At 33.7% G+C, this 15,777-nt stretch overlaps 1 protein-coding gene across 1 annotated transcript in view; it reads left to right on the top strand.

Moving 5' to 3' along the window:
• Plaa (phospholipase A2 activating protein) overlaps positions 1-15,777 on the top strand; it is a 32,543-nt gene that overhangs the window by 6,509 nt on the left and 10,257 nt on the right. The window contains exons 2-10 of the mRNA XM_027931031.2: positions 808-1,001; positions 4,899-4,999; positions 5,086-5,206; positions 6,732-6,899; positions 7,339-7,474; positions 9,559-9,728; positions 10,817-10,974; positions 11,672-11,891; positions 15,293-15,361. Of these exons, the coding sequence (XP_027786832.1) occupies positions 808-1,001; positions 4,899-4,999; positions 5,086-5,206; positions 6,732-6,899; positions 7,339-7,474; positions 9,559-9,728; positions 10,817-10,974; positions 11,672-11,891; positions 15,293-15,361 (1,337 nt within the window). The remainder of the gene's footprint in view (positions 1-807; positions 1,002-4,898; positions 5,000-5,085; positions 5,207-6,731; positions 6,900-7,338; positions 7,475-9,558; positions 9,729-10,816; positions 10,975-11,671; positions 11,892-15,292; positions 15,362-15,777) is intronic.

The following is a 15,777-nucleotide window of genomic DNA, read 5'->3' as shown; positions in this document are numbered from 1 at the left end:
GAAAGTCTCTTGGTAACAAACTCCCTTGCTTTTGTTATCTGGGAAAGTTTTAATTCCTCCTTCCCTTTTGAAGAACAGTTTTGCAGGGCATAGGATTCTTGGGTGAAGGGTTTTTTTTAATTTTATTTTACTACTTTGAATATATTGATACATTTCCTATATCAATATATTGATATAGGAAATGTATCAATATATTTCCTTCTGGCCTCCAAAGTTGTATGTGTGTGTGTGCACACACACGCATGTGCCAGTGCATGCATTGGGAATTGAATCCAGGGCTTTGCACATGCTAAGCACCTGCTCTACTTCTGAGCTATGTACCCTAGACCTTCCTCTCAAAAGGCTTTGATGAGATCCATTATCTTGAGAGGATCTTTATATGTGATGAATTATTTCTTTCTTAGTGCTTTCAAGATTCTCCCTTTGAAATGTGTCTCAGTGTGGGTGTCTGTGTCTTGAAATTTGTTGAGCTTCTCTGGATGTGTATTTTCATACCTGGGATTTTTTTCAGCAATTATTTCTTTAAATATTCTCTCTTCTCTCCCTCTTTATGTATATGGTTCTCTTGATTGTTTCCTATAGGTTGCAGAGGCTCTGTTCACTTTTCTTTCATCTTTCTTCTTTTACTGAGACTTGATCATTTCTACTGTCCTATCAAGTTCACTTAATATATAACAATGGATTTGTAAAGTAGTATATACTCTAAAGTTCAGCATGAATGCAAAATGAAAATGAATACTTGGACAGTTATGTTCTAGGGTAAGGCACAGGACAAATATTTATCTATTAATTGTCTTGTTTTTCTAGTCCTAACAGGGGCTTTACAGAAATGCACTGTATGAGTGGCCACTCTAATTTTGTATCTTGTGTATGCATCATACCCTCAAGTGACATGTACCCTCATGGACTGATTGCCACTGGAGGAAATGACCACAATATTTGCATTTTCTCACTGGACAGTCCAGTGCCTCTTTATATTTTGAAAGGTCACAAAAATACTGGTGAGTATAACACTTTGGTGTTTTTCTAATTGAAGTTTTTAATCCCCTTGAAAGTAATATTTACATATTTATTTTTTCCAAGTTTTTGTTTTCTTTCATCTATAGCTATGGCTTGATAGTGCAAAACTTTTTGGGTCACTTTAGTTCTGTGAAATCTCTGTTCCAAATCTACTTGTGAATTTAAAGATTGATATGCTGGTATATATATGTGTGTGTGTGTGTGTGTATGATTTGTTTTGTTTTATTTTACAATGGTGGGGATCAAACCCAGAGCCTTATGCATGCTAGGCAAGCACTCTACCATTAAGCTACACCCCAGCCTATATATAAAAAGTAAAGTGTTTATTTATAAAAGGAAGAGGCTGTATAATTTTAATATACTTCATGGATTAGATCTTCTACTATTTTGTGTAGTGAAGTTATGTAGAACATGTCTTTATCTTTTGGCTGTCATCTCTTTGCAGCAAATTGAAGACCAGGAAGAAATGCATTTACTAATCTAATATCAGTATTGAAGATTTTTAAACTTGTAAATACCATTTTTCCATAATTTGTATATATTCCTGGTTCTGTGGTGATTCTGGATTTATATATGGCAGAACAGCTCTTTGTTATGAAGTGGCAAGCTTGATCAGTCCATTTACACGGACTTATTTTTATATTTATGGCTGGAATAATTTGGGACATTACCCATAAATATTTTAAACTTAACTCCTTTGAAAAAATTGTAAAATGTTTGTATGTGTAAAATATTTCACACAGAGTGAAACAGATTTTTACAATTTTTTTATAGAAATCTGTAAATATATACAAAATAGATACTAGGGTTTTGTTTTGTTTTTGTGTGTGTGTGCATGATGGAGATTAAACCCAGGGTCTCACCCATGATAGGCAAATGCTCCATCACTGAGCCACACACCCAGCCCCAAATTTGGTATTCTATAATGAGTTATTACATAATCATATATACGAGAGAAAAATATAATAATCCCTTCCACCTATGTATTTATATAGCTTTAAAAGATTATCAACAAGTGACCTATTTTTTTATCTTTCCCTCTATCACTGTTATTTTAAAAGAAATTCTTGATATACTATTTTATTTACAAATATAGCAAAATGTAAACTTTAAAGCAGGGATAATCAAACTTTTTTGTAAAGGATCACATACTAAATGTCTTAAGAAGTTTCAAGCCATATGACTACTATCATTACTCAGTTCTGCCACTATAGTACAACAGCTGCCATAGACAATAAATAAATGAATAAATAAATAAATGTGCACATCATTTAAACAAGTTTTAGAGGTAAGTTATTCTATCTTAGAAAAGTGATCCAAAAGAAGAATTTTTTTTTAAGTTAACTATTTCCAGTGCACTTCAGGTACTCTGTACATAAGTGCAGTAATAATAGAACATTCCAGTGATTGAATTTACTGGCTCTCTTGGCACTTGAATTTAAACAAACAAAGAATAATGAAGTATTACAGAAGTGTTAAGTCAGTCTTTAAAAAAAGAATTTTAACTATTTGAAAAGCAACTTTTCATATAAATGGGAAAATTCACTTTAATTTCAACATCTAAACACAGAAGTTCGTGTATTTATTTGTACAGTAATATCTTTCAGTGTTTGTTCCTAAGAACAAGTGTATGTGGATACATTATGCATCATAAGGATGTTTTGTGTTCTCATTGCAAAGACTAGTTATGCAATTCTAGTTTCGTTGGCATGGTGGTGGGTACTTTGTAGTCCCAGCTACTTGGAGGCTGAGGCAGGACGGTAGCTTAAGCATAGGAGTTTGGTGTCAGCCTATGGAATATAACAAGACCTCATTTCCCACTCCTCTTTTCATCCCCAAATCAAAATAATTTAATCTCTCTGAATTTTAGTCTCCTAATCTGTTAAATGGAGCAATATCTGGTTCCTGAAGTTGTTGCAAACAGGAATACACTTTTTATAGTGTTGGACACATGGTAAGCACTCAGTAACTTAGCTGTTGATACTCAGTCAAGGTTTCTGTCTTCTGCTGTGTAGAGAGAGGCTCAACACTAACCCACGTTCAAGACCTCATGTTACAGATTTTACCTACTACTCTTTGTCCTGCTTTCCTTTTCCACCTAATTTTTACCTTAGTATATTGTATTTATTTTCAAAGTCACGTATTAAATGTTTCTAAAACAAAGTAGAAAATAAGGAGAATATTAATTTAACTGGAATTTTAATCAACTTGGTTTTTAAATTTTATTTTTGTCAAAGAAAAAGTATTTTCTCTAAAGTTAAGGACCCTTTTTTCTCATTTCTGTAATTTCTATTTTAACTGTAGCCAATTTTTTATATGTTGCAGGAGGTCTGGGAAGCACTTACTTTTTCAAATGTTTTAACATATAAATCAGGGTAGGCGAGGTTCTTATACAATATAGTAACAAATAATTCCCAGATGTGACATAATACAGAATATATCTCATTCACCTTACATGTTCAACATGAATTAGTAAAGGGATGCTGCCAGATTTTCTCAGAGACTCAGGTTGATAGGGGCTTTATCTTTACTTGTGCTTCAGCAGTTCTTGCAGCAATGAAAGGAGAACTTCATATACAGGAGGAAAATACCATCCCCTTATGTGCTTGAAAAGGGAGAACTACCGCAGTGTGCCTTCTGGTCCCTAGCTACTTAGATTGTTCTCCCTTCTGCAGGCAAAATACACCCACCTCCCAAACAGTCCAAATTCCCACCCAGTTACAGCATAAAGCCCAAAGTTAAGTACTTCGAAGTGATGTATAGTATTCTGAAAATCAGGGAAATGTTGTTTAGGTGTTTCTACATCAGGTCTATATGTAGTTCCTCTTTAATTCAGAGATCTGTGAGCTAAAAGCACCTATATCACCCATATTTGTATACTATTATGGAATGGGGAAGAGCAAACATTCCTATTAAGAAAAAGAAACAGTGCAAAATAGCAGTTTCTTGTCTATTGCCATTCTGAAATTCAAAGGAGTGATTATTTCAAGAACCTCCTACTCTGAAAGAGATTTTTTTGATCAGTTCCTCCTGATCCTACAAGAGAGGTTACAACCCTTATTCTTTGTGGCTTTGCTTTGATTCTCTGGAATACTCGTCCTTTTCTAAGATAATTAAAAAATATATTTTTAGCTTTTGATGGACATAATAACTTATTTTTACGTGCTGCTGAGGATTGAACCCAGTGCCTCACACTTGGTAGGCAAGCGCTCTACCATTAAGCCACAACCCTAGCCCTCTAAGATAATTTTTAATATTTATGATTTTGAGCCTGCATAATTTTACATTGAGATAGTAAAACATTTAATTAACTATTCTAATACTGTTGAACTTTGATCTTGGCTGCAGGTTTTTGTTTTGTTTTCATTTTTGTCATTTTCTTGAAAGTGACCCATAATATTTACATATACAGGGTTTCAAAAATCACCTGCATTATCTTCCTATGGTTGTTTCTTAGAGCCAGAAGGAATTATGCAGCCCAGTTAGTCCTGTTCCCTCATTTTACAGACTAGGAATCTAAGGTTAAGCATCATTATCCCAATGGTCACACAGTTTGTTTATATCCAAGCATTCTGCCACCAGAGCCTGTGCTCTTGACCACTGCATTCTTCATCTCTATTGAGTTGAACCTCAGTTGGCTATTCACTTCACAAAGTGTTTTTAAAATTGCAATAATTGGGCTCAGTGGCAGAGCAATTGTCTAACATGTGTGAGGCACTGGATTCGATTGTAAGCACCACATAAAATAAATAAAATAAAGGCATTCTGTTCATCTACAACTACAAAATAAAAAATTAAATTGCAATACTTTAATAATTTGCAAGGTTAAGCATTTTTTCTCTATGAAAATGTATTAATTAATGACTTTTTCTCCCTAGTTTGTAGTTTATCATCTGGGAAATTTGGGACATTACTTAGTGGCTCATGGGACACAACTGCTAAAGTCTGGCTGAATGACAAATGCATGATGACCTTACAGGTACAGTATGTCTGTGTGAATATTCTAGATAATAAACAAGTATGATAATTCTATGCAACTTAAACTGATACCCATTTTACCCACAGGGTCATACTGCTGCTGTATGGGCAGTAAAGATTTTACCTGAACAGGGCTTAATGTTAACTGGTTCAGCAGATAAAACTATTAAGCTGTGGAAGGCTGGAAGGTGTGAGAGGACTTTTTCAGGTAAGATGGGGTAGACAATTTAATTATAATTAAATTTATTATATTGTTTCATTATTATTACTTCTTAGTTGGTCAGATGATATTTTTCTCAACAAATTAGAAGCTTAAAAATGACATTTGAAAAATATCAGTATTTATGAGCCAGTTAATTTGGACAAATGTAATTTTCTGACAGTTACTGTTTAGTATTTTTTCTAATGTTATAATGAACCCTCTCATAAAACAATCAAGTGTGGACTAATAAAAAGTTGTCTGATATGCTATAAAATGTGTTTGCTTTTTTGTGTTTTTTTTTTTTATTGTCATTTTAACAGGTTCAGGCTGAAAAATTGAAGCATCCTTACTGATGGTAGGTCAGCAGTATAATCTTTAACTGAGTGAAAGCATCATTATTGTCTTTATTTTGTTGAAGTACATTGTTTAATAATAATAAAATTTAGATTTTTTTTTAATCTTGTGGGTTTCCATAGAATACAACTACACTGAGGTATCTGCTGTCTAAGTTTTAATAATTTGTTTGTTTTGGTGCTGGGGATTGAGCCCTGGCCCCTCTGCTGTCTAGTATTAATATAATTGATTTATTTATTTGAGAGGTATTTAATTTCGGTGTAAGTTTTTGTTCATCACTACCCTGGATAATACTTTGAAAAAAATAAAAGTAAAAAGTCCCTTTATACACATAAAAGTAACTATAGGTGGAAAATAATAAGTTATAATTAAGTATCCCTCTGTTTTCTGCATCAGTATTTACAATTTATATATCAAGTCTTTAATTTAGGATAACGAATCTAAATCAACAAATACTGAACATGAAAGTTTTGTTTTCTCATTTTCTTTATTAGGTCACAACATCAGAAAATGTTTTGTCCTTAAACTTAGGAGACACTTACTTTTTAATATATATTTTGATATATTTGAATATTGTGACTTTTATGAATTATTCTTGTTAAAGAAAAATTGTTAGAGTCTGTAAACAAGTCAAGATGGCACCTGGCATTTTGCAGAGGGAGTGGTTTGTGAAGTAATGCCAGCGAGCCATTAAGTGTGGAGATTCCTTATTGGTTGACTGCTGTATCTAGTTTATGTTAATTAAGATAAGCTGTGTGTAAGGTATATATACCCCTCCTGTCCTACAATAAATGGCTCCCACTCCTGCTGTATCAACCTACACAAGTTGCTCGTCACCCCCCGGTTAGTTTGCTGCAGCCGGACTACGGCAAAAAATTAAAAAGGAATTGTCAGGTGAACATGAAGAATTTTTGGAGTCAAAATACTGTCTCTGAAAGGTTTTAGGAAATAATTTAGAAAACAATGTGATTGAAGCAAAATAACTTCTGAAGAATAGAAAATATTGCCATAACTGAAATACAAATTTTGATTACCAGGCTTTTCTATAGAAAAAAGGAAAATTTTGTAACTTGAAAAATCAGTTTTTACTGCTAATATGTTTTATAATTTTAGTAAACTCTATGGAGCCATTGAGCATAGGATACATTTTTTTTTTTTTTTTTTTTTTTTAATGCAGGGCATGAAGACTGTGTAAGAGGTTTGGCAATTTTGAGTGAAACAGAATTTCTTTCCTGTGCAAATGATGCTAGTATTAGAAGATGGCAAATCACTGGCGAGTGTGTTGAAGTATATTATGGACATACAAATTATATTTATAGCATATCTGTCTTTCCTAATTGTAAAGGTAAGAGTAGTGTATTCTCTGTATTAAAATTTTGTTTTGTGCGTTATTTCATTCTACTCTTGAGCTGAGGACAGGAGGGCTGCTTACTTAAATCAGCTTATTGTTAACTAAATATTTCCTAAGTATCTGTTTTCCCAAGTGGAGAAAATTATATTGCCATCTTTATATTAATTCAGATTAGTGGTTGTATTATAAAATGTTCACAAGTATCTGAGGAATGACTTTCTGTAATTCATTGGTACATGGTATAGTTTATAAGATGTGAAGGAATTAAAACGTGATTTTTGAAGTTGTATATAATTGACTAATATAAAACTTAAAACTAATTTTAAAACACATTGAGATTTAAAAGATCTGTATATCTAGAAAGATGTTGTTTATAAAGGTTATTATTTATGTCTAAACAAGTTTTTTTTTTTCCCATTTTCATTAATTTTAGATTTTGTGACAACAGCAGAAGACAGATCTCTGAGAATCTGGAAACAAGGAGAATGTGCTCAAACAATCCGACTTCCAGCTCAGTCTATATGGTGCTGCTGTGTGCTGGACAATGGTGACATTGTGGTTGGTGCGAGGTATTTATATTCTAGTCAGTCAATAAATTTTATGTATCTAGGCCTATGATAGGCACTAGAGTGTACAGAGGTAAGCCATAGGAATAGCAGGTGAAATGAGAAGACTGCATATTTCCATTAATTGAACAAAGTAGGAATAACAACTATTACACTAATGACACATGTATTACACTAATGATACATGATATACAAGTATTGTACTAAAAGTTGTACCGTCCAAACATTGAATGTAAAAGAAGTTAGAGGATGTAAAAATTGGTGTGGGAAAATTTTCTGAAGAAGAAGAAATTCAAATTGAATTTTGAAGGTTAATGAGTAGGAAAGGAAATTAGAATTTCCAACAAAAGATATAAGCTTCTATGGAGTCAATGTGATATTCAGAGGAGATGAGGGAAAAGGATGAAAAACTAAGGCTGGGAACATTAAATAGTGGATATGATGGGGCTTAACTGTGGGAAACCTTGAAAACCAGCTGTTTTTCACATTGGTAGTTTAGGGTTAAGGTGTTATAATGCTCAAGCAAGAAATGATATTATTAAAGTGAACCTTGTGTGTCATTAAATATATATCTTAAATTTAACTAGATGTGATGTGACAGGAAAGCAAACTAGAAATCAACTGCAGCAGTAAGATGTGAAGTTAAAAATCAGTGATCCCACAATGGCACTGGATAAGAAATAAATAAGATAATTCAGACAAAAATTATGAGAATAAGAATGAAAGGAAAAGATAATACTTTAAACTTTTGGTGGCTGGCAATTCCCATCAATAAAAATGGGAAAGTGGGACAATTAATTTGGTGCAAAAGTTATAACTTTGGCTTTAGACTTCCTCTGAGTGTTGGTCAGCTACATCCATGCCAGTAGATCATGGACAGTTGGAGCCTAGTTTAAGAACTGAAACTAAGGTAAAGATTTATCTAAAACTGCCATAAACAAACTATTGATCACCTTTTTCTGAGGGAAGATGTACAGAGGAAGAAGAGAACACTAGGAACCGAATCTTGCAATACACTGTGGATAGATGGGGCCAGTATGTTAAATTGTACAAAGGAATCCAGATGATGAAATGGAGGGAGATGGCAAAGGAGAGATTTTGGAGGGAGATTATCATCAGTGTGGAAAAAAGAAAATGCTAGAGGTGTGAGGGAATTGAAAATTAGAAAAGCATTAGGATTTAGTTTAAAAATTGTTATTAGTAACTCTTTTGATGTCCTACTTTGGTAGAAAATGATAGAAAAAATCGTAAGAGGAAATAAAGAGTTGTTTGAGAGATGGATGAAAGAAAGGATTACAGATTACTCTGGCATTGAAGGTAATGGGAAAAATGTGATAGCTGTAAGAAATACAGGTTTAATGAAATAGAACTCTCTTATTTTTTTTTTTTTTTTTTTTGCCAAGTCAAGGGTTGGTTTGTTGGCTTAGTTTTATTTTCCACTAAGCATATTAGAAGTTGAAGAAAAAACAATTGAAAGAGGGAAATTGATTTACATAGAAGATTCTGTGGAATTGAGTGGGATGAATACAATTGAAAGTAGCTAACTTGGCTCTCCTATTTCAAAATTTAGAATTGAGGAACCATAGAAATGGAGTGATTTTTTTCGGGAATAAAGTTTGAGGGCTGCTTTGCAGTCTAAACTTAAGGCCATTGTTTTTCTTTGATTGAGGTTACTGCTCAGTACTAGTAAGGTAAATAAAGCCCGTGCTTCCCTATTGAACATCTTTTATTTTATAAGTATTAGGGTGGGTCTTTGAGCCTTGTATAAAGTAAACCAGTGCACTATCCTTCTTTATAGTAAAAAAACCTATGTAATGTTGACTTTAAAAGTAAATTGCATAATTCTAGTAATTGTTATGATGGTAAGTAAATATTTAAAAGTTATATTAAATATGTATTTCTGTGTCCATTTTCAGTAATTTATAATATAGAGTAATGTGCTGGGGTCAGTATAGTGCTATAAATAAATACATAGTAACATTTCTCATATTCACAAATGAATTTTTGCTTTGGATCATTCAGGTGTGGAATGTTGATATACTATGGCAATGATTTTTAAAATCATTGTGTTTGTTTTTTTTTAATAGTGATGGTATTATTAGAGTGTTTACAGAATCAGAGGATCGGATAGCAAGTGCTGAAGAAATCAAGGCTTTTGAAAAAGAGCTCTCTCAGGCAACCATTGATTCCAAAACTGGTGATTTAGGGGACATTAATGCTGAACAGCTTCCTGGGAGGGAACATCTGAATGAACCTGGTAAATATTGCAGTGTTTCTAATAGCAGTTTAAAATGTCACCACATTTGCCTTTGGGAATACTAAGAACAGATAAGAAGGGAGAAAATGTTGTTTTGCTAGTGTTTCATTGTTATTCTCATTGCCAGATTCTGTTTTTTGTGAATTTTTATTACCACAGGTAACTGCTATGAGAAACTATGTTGCTCTTGCACCTATCTCACAGTATAGACTTTGAGTGATGCTTCCCATCAGGAATTTTTCCTTTTAATAAGAATCTCAACACTTAGCTCAAAAATAGTAAAAACTTGAAAAATACATAGGTAATACTTTTTGGCTAATCGAATTCCCTGAAAGAGTTATAAAGACTAAACACAAAAGTGAATTCAAATATAGTAATGTCTACAAGTTAGGGATCATTTGAGTTTGAAATCCAAGAACAAAAGTCATCTCAAGTAAAATCTTATGGATATATCCCTGACCCATTACATCATCACTTCTCAAAACTAGATTCATAGAACCCTGGGGATCTGAAATTTGTTAGGATGCTCATGAGGTCAAGGCTACTTTTATGATAGTAGATGTTATTTGCCTTTTTATATTTTGTAAAGGTTTGCACTTAGGATGCAAAGGCAATAGTGGGTAAAATTGCTAGCTCTCTAGCAGAATCTTTTTTTTTTTCTTTTGGTAATAAGTATTGGGATTTAAGCCTAGAGGTCTCCCACATCCTAGTAGTACACTACCAATGAACTATGTTCTCAGCCTTTTATATTTTATTTTATTTTATTTTGAGACAGTGTCTTGCTAAGTTGCCCAAGCTGGCATTAAACTTATGATCTTCCTACTTCGACTTTCTCAGTAGCTGAGAGGGATTACAGACATGTGTCACCATGCCCAGCTTAGAATCACATTTTTTAAGCCTTGTATTATTTCGTAAAATTTCTTTACAACCATTATTTTCCTTTGGTCACTTTCTACTAGAATTATTACTAAAATAAAATTCTCTTTTAAATCTCATGTATAAATTTTAGTATTAAAATTTTTCTTTCTAAATGTTTTCAAATTTTACTCTGCCATTCTACTTTTGATTCTTACAATTTTTGTTTTAAGGTACTAGAGAAGGACAAACTCGTCTAATCAGAGATGGGGACAGAGTCGAAGCCTATCAGTGGAGTGTTAGTGAAGGAAGGTGGATAAAAATTGGTGATGTTGTTGGCTCTTCTGGTGCTACTCAGCAAACATCTGGAAAAGTTTTATATGAAGGGAAAGTATGTTAAAGTACTTTCTAACTATCATTATCTTAGACTATTAGACAAATTATAGGTATTTTTTTCCCTGTGCTGATAAATTTTTCTTTGGTGCTTTGACATTGAAAACTATATTACTGTGGGAAAATTATCTTTTTACCTGTCTTGAAATAGATTTTTAAAATATGTCTTCCATGTAGAGGAAACTGCACTTAATAGGCAAGTTAGCCATAATCTGTCTTTTAGAATTCCCATACATAACTTTTCCCACTAATTTTGGATTGGGGACTACTGTTCCACCTCTCATCTAATGCTACATCTATTGCTTAATGCCTGGGTGTATTTAACTTGACAAGACTTGAGGGATCCTGCAGGGCAGTGCTTATAATGCCAGCAGGTTTTGGTGAGTAGGGTACCAAACAGCTGATAACTTTTCTCTTGAGATGAACCAGTTGGAAATCTTCCTTTGGTTCTTCCTTTGTCTAATAGAATTAATGTTATAATCCATTTCCCATCTCCTTTCTCCCCACCCCCTGTGAAATACTAATCTTACAGCACATAAAATTACAGTTAATCTTTATCTGCCAAAGAGGAAGCTTTTAGCATTGCACTTTGGAGAAAGTTTAGGCATTGTAATTATTAAAATAAAGAACACATTGACCTCTGTGTTATATATATCACTAACATATGAAATTTTTTTTTAATGTTCCCATTATAGGAATTTGATTATGTTTTCTCAATTGATGTCAATGAAGGTGGACCATCATATAAATTGCCATACAATACCAGTGATGATCCCTGGCTAACCGCATATAATTTCTTACAGAAGAATGATTTGAATCCCATGTTTTTAGATCAGGTGGCTAAATTTATTATTGATAACACAAAAGGACAAATGTTGGGACTTGGGAATACCAGTTTTTCAGATCCATTTACAGGTAAGTTAGGGTTTGTATTAACTCATATCCATCTGTGTTAGCTTTCTGTTACTGTGATTAAATACCTAAAATTTTAACTTAGAGGAGGAAAGATTGTTTTTAGGATCAGGGTTTCAGAGATTTCAGTCCATGGTCATTGGTTGTATTGATTCACATCATGATGTGGGGAAGGTGTGATACAGCAAAGCTGTTACCCCATGGCAGACAGGAAGCAGAGAGAAAGCAAGAGAAAGGGGTCAGGGACCAGAAATAGTCCCCAAGGGCATGCCTTAAAGACAAAGTCCCTTGGTACCACCTCTTATAATTTCCAACACCTCCCCAGTAGTCTGTTGAACTATATCAATCCATTGACGAGGTTAGAGTCTTTGTGATCTAATCACTTCTCAAAAACCCCCTCTGATTATGGGACTAAGCTTTAAACATGAACCTTTGGAGGATATTCCAGATCCAAACAATCAGAGTTAGTTTTTGACTTTGACCTTTTTGAGGGGTGTGGTGATTAAACCAAATGCCTTGGGCATTTTCTAAGCACATGCTATACCACTGAGCTATATCAGCAGCTTGGTTGACTTTTTCTGATGTGTTTAAAACTATGATTAGCTGTTTAAATTCTTTTTAAAAATCTACAAGGGATTTTTACCTCACATCTATGATTGATATATTTTTAACCCTTGAATTATACAATTCTGTGTTTAGAAATAATTATTCTTTCAAAAATACAGCCTCACTGTAAACTAAATAAATTAAGAAAATTTGATTCAGTCATTTGAAATAAAAAGAAACTTCTAAGTTCCTTTATATAGTTCCCCTGTTGTGCTGGGGTGCTTTTAGAGACTCCCACATGCTAGGCAAGTACTCTATTGCTAAGCAATGCACCTAGACCCTAGTTTCCTTTTGTTGTTGTTGTTGTTACCAGAGGTTGAACCCAGCGATACTTAACCACTGAGCCACATACCCAGCCCTTTTTATTTTCTATTTTGAGACAGGGTCTTGCTAAGTTGCTTGAGACCTTGCTAAGTTGCAAAGACTGGTCTGGAATTTGTGATCCATCTGCTTAAGCCTTTTTAGTTGCTGCCTTGATTCCAGGCATGCACCTTAGTTTCCATTTTATAGTAATACTTAGTAAAATGAAATTGTTTTCACTGGGTATAGTGGCAGCAGCTGAGGAGGCTGATGCAAGAGGATCCCAAGTTCAAGGCCAACCTTGAGAACTTAGTGAGACCCCATCTCAAAATAAATAAAAAGGTCTAGGGCTGGGGTTATGGCTCAGTGGTAGAGCGCTTGCCTCACGTTTGTGAGGCACTGGGTTTGATCCTCAGCACCACATAAAATGAATAAATAGAATAAACATATTGGGTCCATCTGTAACTAAAAAAATTTAAAAAAATTAAAAAGGTCTAGAGATGTTGCTTGGTGGTAAAACACCCCTTTCACTGGGTTCAATCCCCAGTACAACACACAAAAGAAATTATTTTCACATGAAGGTAAATTAGTTAGTTGTACATCAACTCTAGGGCTGAATTGTGATTTGCATTCCACATGCTTATTTCAAGTTAGTTTTTAACATTTTATGTAGTATCTGAAATGTTATAAATGGGGTTAGGAGAGCATGCCAGTCTGTAAAGTAGTATTAGCCTGAAACTAAAATTCCAGTGATTTTTTTTTTTCTAAGTTCTATTTTCTTAACTTTAATGGTTTTCTGTCTTGGTTCCAGCACATAAACATTAAAATCACTATAATCTAATATAAAAAGAATTGCAGGTGATCTCTGACCTAAATAATATACAATCAATTCCTATCCCATTCCTATATAAATTCACTAAAATTCCTGCTTTCACTGTTGCTATCAGGACGATGGGCATTAAATGCTAATCTTTTAGATTTTTAAAAGATTACTACTAATACTAATTAAGTTAATTAGAATTAGCTTACTAATACTAGTAATTACTACTGATAATTAGTAAATACTAATAATTAGTAAAACTAGCATTAGTCTGAATTTTGGCTCCCAGAAAGTAGATTATGATCCTAGTAGTATTACCCTGAGTTCTAGATCTAGGAATCTGAGGAAACAGAATGCTGCATCTTTGTTTAAGGCCTACTCTAAATAAAAATTTGAAATAGGTAGTTTATTGTTAATTTTTTTGTTGTTGTCGTTTCTTTGTGTGTGAGAGAGAGAGGGGGAGATACTGAGATGCTGGGGATTAAAACCAAGGCCTTCAATATGCTAGCATGTACTCTGCTATTAAGCTATATCCCTAGCTCCCCATTGTCTTACTGACTTAATTTTTCACATGGTAGTGATTCCCTTGATCTACAAAAACCCATAGCCTCTTCCTGTCTCAAATTCTTACATAGATCTGTTCTTCTCTTTTGGGTACTCCATGTTTCCACATTTTCTCTCTTCTCCTTCTAACCCAATGTAGATTGCCCATTTATAAAAATAAAACTAATCTCACCTGCATGTTGGCTTAAACAGAATTCACAAAGTAATTTACTACTGAACTAAAAATGATTTAGCCCTCCAAATACATGCAGTTAACACAAAAAGAAAAAAAAAAAATTAGATGCTTAGTGCCTGGATATTTCTCTTGTTGAAAGTTCAGCCTCGGGTCAAAAGAATGAACTCTCAAAATAATAAACTCTCCCTGCAATGCTGGTTAATGTGGGATGAGGGCAGGTATCAAGGCAGTTGGTTGTGCCTGGAAACCTAGCAACTCTTTGGCTTATTTTGCTCTTCCCAGATGTTATAAACATTCTTACATATCTTTTTGTGGACAACCTGATTATTTCCCTAGAGCTACTAACACAACATGTATTCTCATATATTGTATGCTTGTAAATGTATAAATGGAAATATTTTTTTGGTAGCATTCTTACCCTTTGTAATTCTTTCCACCACTAGTTAGTTATAAGCTTCAATGGATATAAGCAATTTTTCTTCCCTGCTGGATCCCTGGAACTGAGTCTACTGTTTGACACCTGAATTAATGAACCAGAGCTTCTCTAAAAGATTAACATTCAATGCCTGTGGTTTTGATAGCAACAGCAACAGCAGGAATTCTAGTGAATTTGTATAAGAACAGGAATTTACTATATGTGTATATTATTTAGGTCAGAGATCACCTGCAATTCTTTTTATTTTAGAATACCAGTTATTTTAATATTTACACGCTGGGGCCAAGATTAAAAAAAAAAGCATTAAAGTTTAAGAAAACAAAACTTAAGAGAATCACTAAAATTTTAATTTCTCCCCAGCCGTAATGCTCTATTGTATTCATGTGACAGCTTTTCTCTTCAGCTTTTCTACAAGTTTGGGTTTTTCTAATGTAAGTATTATACTGTTTATGAAATTCAGAATTTTGGTATACGTCAGCTTTTCCTTTATTTTCTACACACAGGTGGTGGTCGGTATGTTCCAGGCTCTTCAGGATCATCCAACACTCTGCCAACAGCAGATCCTTTTACAGGTGGGATGCAGTTTTAACATATTCTTCTTTACCACATAGATAAAGCATTTTGCATTATGTGGTTTTACATTTTAGAGGTATTATCTAGTAACTGATAATTTCCCTTAACTACATTTTCAATTTTGATTGATCTCCTTTTCTTTAACTTCTAATTTTTGCTTTTTCCTGGAATAATTTTGTAGATCTCCTTATGATTCTTGAATAGCCTATTTTTAGAACCCATCATTTTCTCCCATGGTTCTTCCTGCCAGGAGAGTAGAATAGTACAAGAATATAGGTTTTAGAGTCAGACAGACCTTGGTTGAAAATCTGGCTCTACCACTTACTTGCTATGAGGAGTTGGCAAGTTACTTAACCTATCTCAGCCTATTTTTTTTATCTGTGAAATTAGATAATAGGGGAGCCCATCAACCAAG

This window comes from Marmota flaviventris, chromosome 13 (genome assembly GCF_047511675.1).
Source record: "Marmota flaviventris isolate mMarFla1 chromosome 13, mMarFla1.hap1, whole genome shotgun sequence".
Taxonomy (NCBI): Eukaryota; Metazoa; Chordata; class Mammalia; order Rodentia; family Sciuridae; genus Marmota; species Marmota flaviventris.
The sequence above is the reverse complement of the archived record's forward strand: the minus strand, read 5'-3'. Positions and strand labels throughout refer to the sequence as shown.